Raw genomic sequence first — 17435 nt, 5'->3', positions numbered from 1 at the left:
AATGCAAACAGGTTGGGTGAAACTACAACTAGAGATTGTGGGTTTAAGGGAAAAAGGTGAAATATTTAAGGGAAAATTGAAGTGAACTTCTTCACTCAGAGGGTGGTGAGAGTGTGGAACAAACTGCCAGTAGAAGTGGAAGATTCAGGTTCAGTTTCAACATTTAATATGAAATTGGATAGGTCCATGGATGGGAGGGTATGGAGGGCTATGGTCCAGGTACAAGCCAATGGGTCTATGCAGATTAATAGTCCAGCATGGACCAGATGGACTGAAGGGCCTGTTTATGTGCTGCAGTGCACCATGACTATATTTTTTAAAAAAGACATCTATCTGCATTAATATACTCAAATCCTCTTGCGTGGGTTACCTTTGTAAATGTTTGCTAGACAACCATATTAACTTTTAATGCTTTGTGTACAAGGACACACACGTCTCCCTAAACAACACATTTCAGTCTTTTTTTTTCTACCCTTGCTCAAGAAGACGGCAACTTTATTTTTAATGTTCTATTTCATCTGCCATGTCCTTGCCCATTCACATAGCTTTGTCTACATCAACCAAAGCTTCACTGCATCTCCTTTCCTATACACATTACCATCCAGATTTGTACCTGGAAAAAGACATGATGAAAAGAAAAGCTTGAAGTTGAATAGACCTTAAAACTAAAACATAGTTAAGTCATGTCATGCTTCAATATCACTTATAATTCAAGGATGAAATTTTAAAAAATCTAGAAAGCAACTATTTGATAACAGGTTACAAAGAGTGATAAATTCAATGTGGAAAAGTTGGCAAGATCAACATTCCATATTTGAAGGTTATCCATTTGGACACAGAGCCTTGCATATAAAATATTTAAAGGGATGTCTGATGTACCTTTAAGGCCTTGTTTCCCTTGTTAGTAGTCGTCATACCACGGCACACTTTCAATCACGTAAACCTGTGGGAAAGCAAAATGTACACTTACTTTGAGAACTTTTATTTATATAGAAAGCAAAAAGAATCAAATAACTCCTTTGCTAAAACAGATTCCATTTGGCAGCGATAAATACAATTATTATTTAAAGAACATATTCATTGAGAAGGTAAAGCAGACTGAAGGCTAGACTGTTGATCTGTGCCAAGTAGTGAGGATGGTACAACTGACGTGCATTCCAAACAAGGATGAAAGACAATGACACCCACCTCCTGAGAACATTAACCAAGGTCAATAGCGATGAATAAAACCACTATTTGGTCATGTAATCAAGGGTTTGACCAGATGCATCAAGCCACACATGGGAGGGGTTTTGAGGGATATGGTCGCGAGAGCAGGCAGAAAAATCAGGTCAGCACGGACGAGATGGCTGATGCACCTGTTTCTGTGCTGTAGTACTCCATCTATATAATATGGATGAAAACAACTGCAGGAGAAAAGAGCTGGGGAGAAATGCAATAGGAAGGAAAACCACTTATCTATATAAAAAAAAGATAAGAAATGGAAGCAGCACATGAACTTTTTTTAACTTGAAAATCATGCACTTAAGGTTAGCATTGCATTTTCTTGTTACACTTGTATTGCGGTTTTCTGTAGAGTGCGTAAAGCTTAGAGATAATGGAGAGGAAATTCAGTCACTCAAACTAAACATGCAGACTATTGAAGTACTCCTCCTATTCTTTAAATGACTTCCAAAGTCAAGTGACTTTCATTAAGTGGAGCATAATGTGCAAACTACACAGTGTGTTTATTCTGAGTTGGAAGATTCAACCCCAATGACATTATACTTCCATATAACATAACAATATTCAGAATTCTCCAGGATTTCACCTGGGAAATTTAATTGTCCTTAACTCCAAGACAATTCAAGAAAAAAAAAATCTTACTTACAGATAGCTTAACAGAAGCAATCTCTGAGAATTTATTCAGAATATCCAACACGGCAGCCAACTCTCGACAAAACTCACATGTAGAATTTAGCACAACACTCAAGCAGCTGGAACTTCCTGTTAGCTTGATCATCATAGCAGAATCAAATGCTGACCAGTGGCTAGCTGCAAATTCAGGATTCATGATGAGTCAGCATTTTCCGTGCACGCTGACAAGGTGACTACACCTCCCAACCACGAGAGATTTACGGGGCAAGCCACTATGGCCTCATCAAGCACTCCTGGAAAAAATGACCTTCAAACAACTCCCCCAAAGTGGCTGGATGCAGATTTCCTGCAACCACTGGAGTTTGTATTTATGTATCCCAAAATCCACAGCACCTTCATCTTTCCAACATGAAGGCATTTTGTTTTTCATTATTAACAATGATGACTCATTTAGGATCAGCTCCAATGAAGTGTCATTGTATCTTCAGAAGCACTGCCAACCGCACAAGTTATTGATTAATAAATGAGGCTGAAAGCTAGAATCTAACTATTCCTTGGACCCAGTGGGAAAAGGCAAAGCTAGTGCAGTGCAAGGAAAAACAGAAGCTTTCAGTTTGGATCCTGCCCATACTGAATTAGCCCATTTCTTTCAGACAGTAATTGAGCTTCCAAAAGACACTCCAGTGCCAAAAAGATGGGAAATGATACATATTCCAATGCTCCGAGGCTCTCTAGTCGAGGACCAGTGCATCATTAAACGAAGGCTCAACTCAACTCTCACTCTGCCTTATCAGCTAGCAAGCTGGCTCCCAAAGCCTCACCTCACAAAACATTAGTGGCTATTTAGGAGAGAAACAGCTAACGTCTTGTGGACTAGATCACGCTGACATTTTCCATGCATTTTTGACCAGAACCCACAGCATTTAGCCACTGAAACTAAAAATTGGTCACGGAATTCTGGACCCAGGACTGCTCAGCCTTCATCTTTCAACCACCCTACCCAAACCCTGGACCAAACAAGGTCCAGTATTGGTCAAAATCACTTGTTACATCTAAAAATCTCTTTTGAGTTAAATGGATATTGTTGAGCATTGATTGAGGGCAAGAGAGGAAGACAGTTCTTTTGAAAAGATTTTAGAACATATAACATAACTAGTACAGCACATTACAGGCCCTTCGGCCCACAATGTTGTGCCGACCTTCAAACTCTGCCTCCCATATAACCCCCCACCCTAAATTCCTTCATATACCGTTCTAGTAGTCTCTTCAACTTCACTAGTGTATCTGCCTCCACCACTGACTCAGGCAGTGCATTCCACGCACCAACCACTCTGAGTGAAAAACCTTCCTCTAATATCCCCCTTGAACTTCCCTCCCCTTACCTTAAAGCCATGTCCTCTTGTACTGAGCAGTGGTGCCCTGGGGAAGAGGCACTGGCTGTCCACTCTGTCTATTCCTCTTAATATCTTGTACACCTCTATCATGTCTCCTCTCATCCTCCTTCTCTCCAAAGAGAGAAGCCCTAGCTCCCTTAATCTCTGATCATAATCCATACTCTCTAAACCAGGTAAATCTCCTCTGTACCCTTTCCAATGCTTCCACATCCTTCCTATAGTGAGGTGACATTTTGCTGCATTTTTTAAAAAAAACAAGCAGAGCTCTCGTGTGTTCCAAGTAATTCATTTTAAAACTTTCTAAAAATCTGAATGGCATACACTTAAAAGATATTTTTTGTCTAAGTGGCAATACATGTCAAAAGTCAGGCCTCTTGGCTGCACTCCCAAGGCCTAGTCTGTGTAGATCAAGCCACTGGGTCAGGGATTATGCAAGGCCAGAGGGAGAGAGAAGTTTGTGCACCTAGCCCAAGTAAGCGCAGTTATTCTAGGTGCCCCCCCCCCCCACAAGAACTTAATCTAGTACATTTTATTTTGCTTAATCTATTTCCACATTCCAGGATGGAGCCCATTCCCCCAAGGTGTCATTGACAATGTGGTGTAATACTCCTGGAATAATCAGGCAACCAAATGCTTGCCTGAAGCTGACTGCAAATTTAGGCCTCTATAAATTCGAGCAGTGTGCAGAATGGTCACGCAAGGTTAAGGACCACAACATTTACCATTAACCACATTCCAATGCATGTGCCCTCGAGGTGGGAGTCCCTTTGACTCAAGTGCCAGAATTCCAGCACTGAAGATTCAGCACAACTGCTGGGACAATAGAAGAAATCATCACTGGTCCCTTTGGGCTTTGAATGGAATTAAACAGCAAGACAGCAATTTGACAGACACATTTTAAGAATAATATAATCATTACAGAATAACCCATACATTTAAGCAATAGAAATATTTTTACTTGAAAAAAATTGGATGCCAGAAAACAAAAATTTAAAAACAAAAAAAAAACCCAGAAAATAGTGAGCAAATGAAGCATCATCTGAGGAAGAGAAATGTTTGATGATTCTCTCACCACACATGCTGCTGGCTAGGCGAGTCTGACACCCGAAATATTTTTCCCTGAATAAATCAAGATTTCCTGGATGCTCTTTGTCTGTTGACAGCCCTCATATCCCATCAATACTCCCCTTGAAGGCGTAGCAACTCTCGAGCTTTTCTTGTACCCTTCCTTGTTGCCAGGTTGAAAGTTTACTTTTTAAATTCCATGGACTGAATTTACCCAAGACCTGGTTTTTAAGACCAATGGCCACTTCAATCAATTAATAATACAGAATTGCTTTAGCATCAAGAACTTGAGACAGTTGCAGCAGTGTGTACTATCTACAAGATACACTGCAACAACACACCAAAGTTCCCAAGGCAGCACCTTCCAGACTCACAACAACTACCATCCAGAAGGATACCTGGGAACACCACCAATTGGAAATCCCCCTCCAGGTCAGTCACCAGCCTGACTTGGAAACATATCGCTGTTCCTTCATTGTTGCTGGGCCAAAATCATGGAATACCCTTCCTAACAGCACTACGGGTGTACCTACACCTCAGGGACTACAGCGGTTCAAGAAGGCAGCTCATCACCACCTTCTCAAAGGCAATAAATGCTGGCTTAGCTGGCAACACTCACATTCCATAAATGAATAAATTTTAAAAATATACAATCTTCAGAGCACAATATTCCTGCTCATCACAACATTAAATATAATTTCTTTATTCAAATACACAACTTTGTTGCCTGCTCACAAACCTATTCAGAACACAAATCAGTATTGCAACAGATAAAAAATTAAGGATCTTGAAAGGAGTACTGTTGTAAAAATAATATTCCTGGTCACTCAATGGTACTTTAATATTCCAAACCTCTCATTCCCTCGGGCAAGACAGTGGTAAAATCTGCTTGTTGCAGATATTCACCACTCACCCCTACCTTTTCCATATAATCACAGACCAAGCAAGCTGATCTTCATCCACCAGGAAACTAGGCCCACCATGTATTTTGGTGTGGTCCCACACCCAGAATTCCTTGCTTCTCACCATCACAATGGCTATTAATTTTTTAAATGTGTCTAACAATCGAATTATTTGTAATTATTTTATTCTAATTTAAAATACAATGAAGGTCGAAATAACTCAAAACTTAGATACAGTTACCTTTCTCAGCTGTGTTAGGGACAGCCAGATGTAATATAACAAGAATGCAGAGGTTGCTGTATGTACCCCAGCCACCTTATCATAAAGATGAGGACCTGAATGCCAAACGCATCAAGATCTTTCATTAAGCAAGCCACTGGTCCACCACTGGGTTCGATGGCAAATCCAGTGTCACAGCAAGAATTGTATGCTCACTCGTTTCACCACCAGCTTGTATAGAACTTCTGCATTTGGCTGGGCCTGCACTGGATCTCAAGAGCAGAGGTGGGAACAGCCAGCGAGCAGATAGTCCATCAGAACTGATGGATATTAGTAAATTCGATTCAGGCTGCTATATCCCTCCCCTGGGACAGACTTACCTGCAGAATTCCAGTTTTAAAAAACACTAAGTTTGAAATGACAAAGGAGTAATAACTAGCATGTCCTAGACGGACAATACGTCGCTATTGAACATTAAACTCGGCCTGTGAAATTCTAGTCACTTCGGAGCCAACAATGTACAAGGCGACATATCAGGTGCCTCAAGTAGAGGAGAGATTTCTGAACATACGACTATTTACATTGCTCGATCCTCTGCCAAGAGTAAAGGGTGAATTTCATTTTCACCAATTGAGTTTGAATAAGAGCTTCTGGCTCTGGTTCTATGATTAGCACGAGTTGCCGGCCTCCTATTCAGTTGCCCTGTGTTACAGAGATCCTGTGATCTCTGGGCGATGGAGTCCTTCCCATGACATCAGCAGCTACCAGCTCCAAGCAGTCTCTGGGACCCAGCCACAGTGCAATCATTAATTGAGTTGCACAGAATAAGTCTCACAAAGTAGAAACGGGCATAAACGAGAACAAGTCAGATCCTTAAATATCATAATCCTGAATCAAACCACTCACAAGAATAAAATTTTGACATAATGTTAGAAAGCGACCACCTAGGCATTTGCTTCTTTTAGTATAATTTTAATCCCATAAAGCTTTGCTAATTGCTTTGACTGGCTTTTAAAACCTCATGCAATAAAGTATACTTTTTTGGAATCATGAATAATTTAAAATACCCAAAATCCTTGTTACTTGGCTGATTTGTGGAGGTTATTGTGGAGCACATCCTGGAAGCAATGATTCATTCGGAGCAACTTTGGGATTTCACCAATAACAGCAGAACCACACTCTAGATGACATTACACATGAAATATGGGCATTCCTCGAGGCAGCTCCCATCCAGGAAAACATTAAGCATGTTACCCATTAGTTTCAATGTAATGGTTCTAGTTGCTTGCTCAGACTCAAGAATTCCTATTTAAATCCCTTGTAAACCTAAAAAAACTTCAATGCAAATGCCTGAATTGAAATGTCACTTTAGCGACAAATTAAATCCTAAAGTTGTACCGTAAACATTATTTATCCTTTCACCAAGTAAAACATACAAGACGAGGGTCTTGACATTGCAGACACTTGTCTTGTGGGACAACCTGAAACTTCACTGCCAGAGGGCAAGGCTACTTGAGTAGGTGATAAAGTGATTACCGTAGACTCCGGACTACAGAGCGCACCTGATTAAAAGCCGCTGGCTCTAATTTTAGAAATAAAATCAATTTTTTAATTGTAAAGGCCGCACCGGATTTTCGGCCGCAGGTGTCCCACGTTGTAATATGAGATATTTACACAGAAAGATATTACACGTGAGGATTTTTTAACTTTTAATTAAATCCATATGGTAACAAAAACAAATACATATTGCAAATGCTTTTTTTCGAACCGTGCCCGTAATGCGGCTACTTTTAAATACGTTGCGTATACTTCTTTACTGAACAACATTCCAATATCTCCTAACGACTGGTAAAAAATATATATACTACAGCCTACCAGGAAAAGTTATTGATCACCTTTAACTTAAAAGCAGCGTTCGCTCAGATCCAAAGCCGCTCGCGTAATGCGCTCCCCCCCTCCGTCCCGTTTCATCGCAAACCGGCATTTTCCCACAAGACACCGCGAAACCGGGTGTGACGTCATAGCATCCCGCGATGTAGTACAGAAAACAAATATAGTTAAAACTCTTCTAACTTTAACTAGAAAATGAATTACTAAGCGAAAATATTATAAACTAAGTATGCCATAAGGCAGCACAATGCTTCGAGTGTTTTCCATGTTGATGAGGGTGAGTACAAATGACTGATTTACAATAATTTAATTGTGAAAGTGCGCTTGATTTATCGTACAATTTCATTGGACCTCTGTGAACTACTCATCAATTTTATTGGTCTACTGTTATGAGGCAAAATGTTTACGAGGCGGCATGAAAAAAATCATGCATTAGCCGCTTCGGATTAAAGGCCGCAAAGTTCAAAGCTGTTCAAAATGTGGGAAAAAAGTAGCGGCTTAAAATCCGGAATCTACGGTACTTCTCACAGAAGGGTCATGTCTTTGAAATTCCTTCTTTAAAACTGATGGAGGCATTCTCCCCACTTTATATCCTTCCCAATTCATTCTGCACTCCTCAAAGCCTCTGTACCTACCTCATAGCAAAGCCTTGATATATTACACTTGATCGCCTCATCCACACTACTGAAACTGATTGTGAACAACTGGGACATTGGTCCCTTCTGCACCTCATTCTTCACAGCCTCCCAAAAATGATTTGCAACAGATCCAACCCCGGCATATTGTTGGTCTTTTTGATTCCACATTGATTGAGAACTTCAGGAAGGGGAAGCTGAGGGTAGACTCCACCAGCCCTCATCAAGTGATCAGCATTGGAAAGGGTGTGCAGTTTCAAATTCCCGGGCATTAACAGCTCTGAAGCTTTATGCTGGGCCCAACATAATGATACAACCACGTGAAGCATGACAGAGGCTGTATCAAACTCAATACCCAGAGTCTGGATTGACACCAACTTACTGCCCTCTACTGTGCCTATTGTCTTGTTTATTATTTATTGTAATGCCTGCACTGTTTTGTGCACTTTATGCACTCCTAGGTAGGTCAGTAGTCTAGTGTAGTTTTTGTGTTGTTTTACGTAGTTCAGTGTAGTTTTTGTATTGTTTCATGTAACACAATGGTCCTGAAAAATGTTGTCTCGTTTTTACTGTGCACTGTACCGGCAGTTATGGTAGAAATGACTATAAAAAGTGACTTGAACTTGGATATTTCATTAGGAGTCTGAGGACATTTGCTATGTCACCAAACACACTTGCAAATTTCTACAGATGTACTGTGGAGAGCATTCTGCATCACTGTCTGGCTTGGGGGGAGCCACTACACGGGATTGGAAAAAGCTGCAGAAGGCTACAAACACTGCCAACTCCATCATTAGCACCAGTGTCCCCAGCAGAGGTCATCTTTAAAAGGCAATACCTCAAAGAAAGGTCTTGGCCTGAAACATCAGCTGTTTATTGATTTCTATGGATGCTGCCTGACCTGCCAAATTCCTCCAGTATTTTGTGTGTGAATGCCTCAAAAAGGTGGAATCCACCATTAAGGACCCCCACCGCCCAGGACGGGCGGTCTTCTCAACACTACCATCTGGGAGGTACAGGGACCTGAAGACACAATGCAGGGATAATGAGATAGCTTCTTTCCCTCCGCCATCAGATTTCTGAATGGACACTGAACCAACCCACAAACACTACCTCACTTTTTTGCTCTCTTTTTGCACGAGCTATTTATATATTTTTTTATTTTGTAATTTATAGTTTTTAATGCATTGCGATGTACTGCTGCTGCAAAACAAATTTCTCCACATGCGTCAGTGATGCTAAACCAGATTCTGATTTTGTTTGGCAACCAATTGGCGGCCTTCTGAAGATCAGTACACCACATCCACTTTCACACTGATCTATTTGGTTGATTACAATCTCCGAATATTTTAACAGATTTGCCGAACATGATTTCCCTTTCACAAATCAGCGAGGTTCTGCCCAATTCTGTTGCTGGTTTCTTAGTGTGCCATTACTTTGAATAACAGAGTCTAGAACTTGCCCACTGTTTGCTAATTAGTAGCTGGCTCATTTTCTCCCCCACCCCCAGAGCGGAATGCTGATAACCTGATTACTAATCCCCTCCACACTTTAATTACACACTTACAAAAATAATAGAAATAAGTCACCTGATTCTGCTATACAATAACGTTATATTTGCATAACTTATCAGCCAGCTGATTTCCACAGCGGTTCAAAACAAGAATTATGTTTAAACTTGCATAAAATCTTGGACTACATTTTAACTACTAACACCTTGTCTCCAGTTAATAGACCTACACAACAAGTTACACAAATCAGGAAAGCTTTGATCAGAAAAGTGTCTGGATTGAGAAATCAGATGTAAAAAGGATTTGCAAAATGCGAGGGGGCCATTTCTGCTTGTAGAACAATGCGCCACAATCACAAATACATCCATAAACTAATCAGGACGAACTCTTTACTCTGAGCACAGCAAGAATGCCAAACGTACACAGTTATCACTTTATCAGGTACCCCCTGTACCTAATAAAGTGGCCACTGAGTGTACGTTTGCAGTCTCCTGCTGCCGGAGCCCATCCACTTCAAGGTTTGACATGTCTCACTAATAGGAAGGATGTGGAAACTATAGAAAGGGTGCAGAGTAGATTTACGAAGATGTTGCCTGGATTGGGGAGCATGCCTTATGAGAACAGGTTGAGTGAACGCGGCCTTTTTTCCTTGGAGCGACGGAGGATGAATGGTTACCTGATAGAGGTGTACGAGATAATGAGAGGCATTGATCCTGTGGATAGTCAGAGGTTTTTTCCCAGGGCTGAAATGGCTAGCATGAGAGGGCACAGTTTTAAGGTACTTAGAAGCAGGTACAGAGGAGATGACAGGGGTAAGTTTTTTTTTTAAACACAGAGTGGTGAGTGCGTGGAATGGGCTGCTGGCAACGGTGGTGGAGGCGGATATGATAGGGTCTTTTAAGAGACTCCTGGACAGGTATATGGAGTTCAGAAAAATAGAGGGCTATGGGTAATCCAAGGTAATTTCTCACGTAAGGACATGTTTAGCACAGCTTTGTGGGCTGAAGGGCCTGTATGGTGCTGTAGGTTTTCTGTTTCTATGGTGTGCGTTCAATGAGGTTCTTCTGCACGCCACTATTGTACCGTGATTACTTAAGTTACTGCCACCTTCCTGTTGGCTTCAAACAGTCTGACCTCTCTGATTAACTAGGCGCTTTCGGCCACAGATCTGCCTCTCACTGGATGTCTTTGTTTTCCCATCACCATTCTCTGTAAGCTCTGGAGACTGTTGCATGTGAAAATCCCAGGAGATCAGCAGTTTCTGAGATACTCAAACCACCTGATGTGGCACCAACAATTAATACACGGTCAAAGCCACTTGGATCACATTTCCGCCCCATTCTGATGTTTGGTTTGAACAAAAACTGCACCTCTTCACCATGTCTGTATGCTTTTATGTGCACTGAGTTGCTGCCACACGATTGGCTGATTACACATTTGTGTGAGCGAGCAGATGTACCTAATAAAGTGGCCACTGTGTACTCACACTTGGTAACAGCGATAACGCGAGTGGCTTAAAGAGGGTGCAGAGTAGCAAGTCTTTGGAAGAAAGAAACAAGAGGCCAATCAGTGAGTTAAAATGTTAAACAATGACAGAAGACACACATGGAACACACACCAGAGTGAACCTAGTTCTGTTTCTGTGCAAGGGAAACCCAGTGATAAAATAGAAAATAGAACAAGCACTGGAATAGGCCCCTTGGCTCAGTGTCTGTGCTGACCAGGATACTAACTCAATTGGTCTACCCTCCATTGCCTGCATGTTCATGTGCCTGTTGAAACACATCTGAAATATTACTGTTCAGTCAGTTTCCACCACTTCCCAAGGCAGCACATTCCAGACACATACCACTCTTTAAAAAAAAATTCCCCACCCCTCACCTTAAAGCCTCGCCCTTAAATACTTGGCATTTCAAACCCATGAGAAAGACTATCTACCCTACCAGTGCCTCTCAGTGTTGTATACTTGTATCAGATTACTCCTCAGCTTTTGATGTTCCAGTGAAAACAATTCCAAGTTTATTCAACCTTTCCTCACAGCTAATCCTTTCTAATCCAAGCAGCATTGTGTTTAACCTCTTGAACTCTCTCCAAAACCCCTCCACCTCCCCTAATCCTGTAATGCAACAACCAGAACTGCATGCAGAACTCTGTGACCTAACCAAAGTTTTGTACAACTACATGTCTTCTCAACTTTTGTACTCAGCATTCTGATTGACGAAGGCAAGTATGCTGTCTTTTTATCACCTTATCCACGTCTTCTGCCTGCTCCAGGAAGTTATGAATTTGCATTGCAAGATCCTCTTTACAGCAATGCTCCTAAAGGTCCTGCCATTTACTAGATATGTTCCTCTTACCCCTGACCCTCCCAAAATACATCTTATACTTGCCATGACTGAACTACTTCAGCCATTTCTCTGCCCCCATTCCCAAATGGTTTATAGCCTGTGGGACCTTTTGGAAAAAAAACCACCCTGACAATGCACAACTCTAACAACTTTTCATGTGCCTGATGAAACACATCTGAAATATTACTGTTCAGACCACCTACCTTTTTATCCAAATCATTTATGTGCATTAACCTTTGCTGAACACCTCTGATCACAGACACCCACCCACCACCCCCCCCCCCCGCCCCAACAGACAGAATAACAGCCTTCTATTAATACTGTCTTCTATGGCCAAGCCAACCAATGTTGAATTCAGTTTACCAAATCTCCATGGATCCCATGTGCCTTAATCTTCTGGAACACCTTTCCATAAGGAGTCAAGTGCTTTAGTAACATTTATGAATACAACATCCATTGCCCTGCCCCGAATCATCTTTATTACCTCTTTGAAAAACTCAGGTTTGTATAACAATGATCTCCTCTGCAGAAAGCCATGCTGACTATCTCCAATTCAAGTATATCCTATTCCAAAGAATCTTTTTCAATCATTTCCCTATCACTGCTGGATCATGAATGTATACACATTCCCAAACCTAAGCTGCATGTCAATTTTAAATGGTCCTGTGTATGATAAAGTACTCAATTGTGTTTGTTTATGCTAGTGCAATAAGCATCTCGTTTCATTTTGAAAAATTTTTTCATTCTGTTTGCCTCTTCACACTTTAGCTCAGTTGTTGGCAAAGGACACAAGTACTCACAAATGTCTGTCAAAGTTTGTTTGGAACATCAAGTGCACACGGGCCAAGGGAAGGGATCCCTTTAGCCAGAAGGTGGTGCGTCTGTGGAATTTATTGCCACAGATGGCCGCAGAGGCCGTCACTGGGTACGTTCAAGCAGAGGTTAATAGGTCCTTGATCAGTAAGGACTTCAAAGGTTATGGGGTGAGGGCAGGAGAACAGGATTGTGGGGGAAAATGGTCAAATGGGAGAGCAGATACGATGGACCAAATGGCCTTAATACCTTTCCTAATGGAAGAAATTCTTGCTTCCTTGAGAACCTGGTGCACAGCTCACAAAAGGAATGTTCTGGGAGGGCCACAGGAAATTAATACATTTTAAAAATAGCTGGCAGTAACACAGGCTCATTGTGACAGAATGGTGGTGGTGGTGGTGGGAGGGGGTACTTTACAATGGAGCACATACATGAACAACATTCATATTGCTTCTGAGCTACATAGGTTGCTCATTTTTGAATTCTACAGAGACATAGCAACATTCCATTAACACTACATCAATAGTATTTCAGAAGTACAACTTCATAGGTCCCCTTCTTGAGGTTGCAAAATTGAACATTTTGACGCCCTCCAAAAGCCTGTCCCTTGCTTAGATTTGTAATGCAAGGCACATCTCGTCATCTATTTAAAAAAGCTTTCAGGGTATTAAAGCACTGAACCAGCTGACACATTGTTCTCCTATGTCACATTGATCAGTCATCAGTTTCTTTCCAAATAAACAAACTCAACCATGTACTTTAAACCCAAAGTAAGAAGCCCCCTTTCGTTCAGCATCCTGCAAATTTGTACACCAGTTCTTTTTTAAAACTTGGGGAAAAAAGACAAGGGTCACTGATTTGTACAGCTTAGAAAAAGGGTCTTCCAGCCACTTGGTCTGTGCCTACCATCATGCCTGCTTAACTGTGATGATCTCACTTAACCGGAATTAATCCCATAGCTCTCCGTACTTCACTTTTTCATGTACCTGTCTAGGTGCCTTTTAAGTGTTATTCCTTCTCCTGCCTCCATGACCTCCTTTTGCAGCATTTGCCAGATACCAACTACTTTGTATGAAAAATTAACCCCTTAGATCCCCTTTAAACTGCCTCTGTCTTACTTGGAACCTGTGCCATCTAGACTTAGGCACCCCTACCATGGGATATTCACTCTGGCTCTCTACCCTATTTAGACCTCTCATAATTTATTTTTTTTTTTTTTTAAATTTTATTAGTTTTTCAAAACATTTTACAAAATTAAAAACCCCAAATCCCAATGAGGAGCATTAATACAGAGCAAGGTTAAGCATACAATAACAATATGCTACACAGGAAGAGAATTTAACAAAAAAGCACCTAAATTAAAGACAAGTGAGAGTGTCCTCCCCAAACCCCACAACACAAGAAAAAAAAACAATTCCAGACCAACCACCACACAATATAGAGAGTATAAGTCAGGACAATCAAACTCCCAGACTGTGGATACACTTAGCAACAGAGGATAATAATGCCTACTACCAGAAAAAAAAGGGAGCTGAAAGCAAGGGACTGAAAAGAAAAAAAAACCCTAGTCAAGAGGAAGGTTATGAAAGTACTCGATAAAAGGCCCCCAGATCTTATGGAACTTTAAATCCGAATTGAGAACTGAATAATGAATTTTTTCGAGGTCCAAGCAGGCTATAACATCGTTAAGCCATTGCGCATGAGTGGGCGGGGCAACATCTCTCCATCTAAGGAGGATCAAGCGTCTCGCCAGGAGAGAGGCAAAGGATAGTATTCGGCATTTGGTCTGTCCCAGACATAAATCTGTCTCGCCCCAAAAACCGAACAGAGCAATTAAGGGGTTAGGTTCTAGGTGCTGATTCAGAATACCCGATAACGTAGTGAAGACATCTTTCCAGAATTTCTCCAAGCTAGGACAGAGCTAGTACATATGGATGAGAGAGGCCACGCCCCTCTTGCATTTATCACAGAGCGGACTAATGCCAGGGTAGAATCGAGATAGTTTAGATTTAGACATATGGGCTCTATGAACAATCTTAAACTGTAAGAGACAATGGCGAGCACAAAGAGAGGTTGAGTTAACCGATTTGAGAACTGAGTCCCAGCTCTCCTTGGATAAGGAGATATTTAAATCCTGCTCCCAGGCCATTTTAATTTTATCCACAGGGGCCCGTCGTAAGGCTGCTAGTTTATCTTGGATAATTGAAATTAAACCTTTACCTAGTGGATTAATGGAGAGAAATAGGTCCATAGCATTTTTCGCAGGCATTTCAGGAAAGTTAGGAATTAAAGGAGCAGTAAAGTGTCGGATTTGGAGATATCTGAAAAAGTGAGCGTTAGGCAGGTTGAACTTAACAGAGAGCTGTTGAAAAGAAGCGAAGCGGTTATCAATGAAGAGATCTTCAAAATGTCTAATGCCCTTCCTGTACCAAACATGGAATGCTGAATCGAACGTGGTAGGTAAAAAAAGGTGATTATGTGCGACAGGGCTAGAAATGGAAAACCCCTGGAAACCATAGCATTTCCTGAACTGAGCCCATATACACAAAGTGTGTCTAACCAGAGGATTAGACCTCTCATAATTTTATACAGCTCTATCACGTCAGCCTCTTCAACACGTTTCATTTTGACCCGATACAATAAAAGGGCTGCAAAATTAATGGAACAGCCTTTGTTGCCATTCAAGCAAGAATCCCATCGTGCAGAGATTGATATTTGATTCAAGATCGGCCTGGCTCGGTTTTCCAAATGACAAGAATCATTGTTACCAAACTCAACAAAATATTGTTTACCATTGTGTTCAGTGATGAATGTTTGCCATGCATTTAAGCAGTTGCAATAAATATTGTCAAGGAAACAAACAGGGAGCTTAGCGTTGGCTCAGGCAAGAACTTTAAAAAAAAACTCCCAAGGACAGTTTAAGTTCAGGGCAGTAAACTTGTATCTGTGGTTGAAAGCTGGTTGGTGGTTATGCAGATTATATAAACTGTGCACACTACCACATCACAGTATTAATCACTTTTAAACCAAGGTATCCCAGTTTAAGAGAAGTGTTCAGAATAACTGAGTTATCACCCGACTCTCCACTTGCAGGAGTCAATATTGCATCCTCATTATTCAAGGGGAAAAAATTAAGTTTTAAATGTCACTTTTTCTATCATTGAAGCATATTAGATCTTTAGTTTCTGGTAAGTAGTTCAGCACTACAGCCATGAAAGTAATTAACATCAGACATCTATATAAGTTAAATGGCTCAATTCACAGTGAAGCAAGGAAAAGATGTAGCCCTGTCACAAATTTAGCAAAGCCTTTGCAATTAATTTCTTTCTTCTTCTCATCTGCAACATTTTACACACAAAATGGAATCTGTGCCACAGGACTAACTGGTTTTTGCCGATTAAATACATTCTCACTAAATTATAGCACTACACATCTCCACCCATTAACCCACCCTCCACACCACTACTTCATTTCTTGTCCGAGTCACCCTATGTACAGACACCCCTGTGCCTGGCATCACTTCGTGGACACACAGTCAACGTATAACAAGCCATCTTATGTATTTATATTTATCATTTTTATTATTGTGTTCTTTGTGTGCTGCATCAGATCTGGAATAACAAATTATTTTATTCTCCTTTACACTTGTGTAATGGAAATGACATTGAACAGTCTTCTTGAGTACCTTTCCTCAAAATTATTTCCTATGCTGTATCTCTAGGTCTGACAACAGATTGGTTCTATCTGGGCCAAGGGAAATTTAACTAGGACAATTGCTTCCCTTTGATTCATACAAATGCATGTTGTTGAGAAACTTAGCAAAGCCTTTTCTTTTCACTTTTTACATTAGAGTTATGCACAATTAATTTTTTTTTTAAAGTGTGGCAAAATACAAGGAGGAATGAAGAATTCTTAAATGTCTTCTTGCAAACATCTCCCCAAAACAAAAATGCACCCACAGCTTACAAAGGGTTCTCACATAATTTCCACCCAAAAAAACTGCCAAATGGAAACTTTAGTTTGCTCAAACTGTTTACAGCTCCTGCGGAACCAAGGACATTTTAATAAATTGCATTAAAATGTAAAAATTCTTTATAGCAAAAATCCTGTTCTTTCAAAAACTTATTCTGGCTTATGCAGCTGGTTGCTCAGTGGGGGAAAGAAAAAGAGAAGTTTGAAACTAAAAGGAAGCAGCAATGATTTTTATACTTAACGGAATTAATCAAGAAAGGTAAAATGCGGGTCTGCCAAGTGCACAGATGGATAATCTGATGAGTTCAGAGGACAACTGATGCTAAGTTCCATACACCCCTGAAAACGACCAATAGTTGCTTCAAGTTGGGTCATCAAACTTCGAAACTAAAATGAACAAGAAAGCTCAAATAAACAATTGTTTTCACTTTATTCTCAAGAGCTGAGGGAGATTTTTCTTAAAAATCTGTTTTCTTCAACAATCTAGATTGGGGGTTTCTGCTGAGCGATGTACTTTGCTCTCAGGTCACGTAGTGTGAACCTTACAGTTGTCTGCCAGAGACCACCCAGACACTCTTCAAACATATCAAAGCCAGTGCCATGGCACAAAGGGTTAATGCTGTTCTCTCCGAACAGAACATCTTTATGTAAGGATGTGTATGTACAGGATTTGTTTCAACCTCAAAAAGGTTTAACTTTTTTTTTAAAAGACTCATGGCTTGTGCATCCGCAATGCAGATGGTGAAATACAAAATGAATGGTGAAAGTTGTTAAATCTCAGAATGCTTGGGTGTTTAACACGTAGAGTTTAGCCCACCGTGCAGATTA

The 17435-nt window shown here is 40.7% G+C and overlaps 1 protein-coding gene across 2 annotated transcripts in view; it reads right to left on the bottom strand.

The window, feature by feature from the left end:
• The window catches only part of mafga (v-maf avian musculoaponeurotic fibrosarcoma oncogene homolog Ga), a 72943-nt gene that overhangs the window by 34174 nt on the left and 21334 nt on the right, over nucleotides 1-17435 (bottom strand). For both annotated transcript variants that reach the window (XM_073026207.1, XM_073026209.1), the window contains exon 2: nucleotides 880-943. In XM_073026207.1, the coding sequence (XP_072882308.1) occupies nucleotides 880-915 (36 nt within the window). In that variant the 5' untranslated portion in view covers nucleotides 916-943. The remainder of the gene's footprint in view (nucleotides 1-879; nucleotides 944-17435) is intronic.

Source organism: Hemitrygon akajei, chromosome 22 (assembly GCF_048418815.1).
Source record: "Hemitrygon akajei chromosome 22, sHemAka1.3, whole genome shotgun sequence".
In the NCBI taxonomy this organism is placed as follows: Eukaryota; Metazoa; Chordata; class Chondrichthyes; order Myliobatiformes; family Dasyatidae; genus Hemitrygon; species Hemitrygon akajei.
This window is presented reverse-complemented; position numbering and strand designations above follow the sequence as displayed.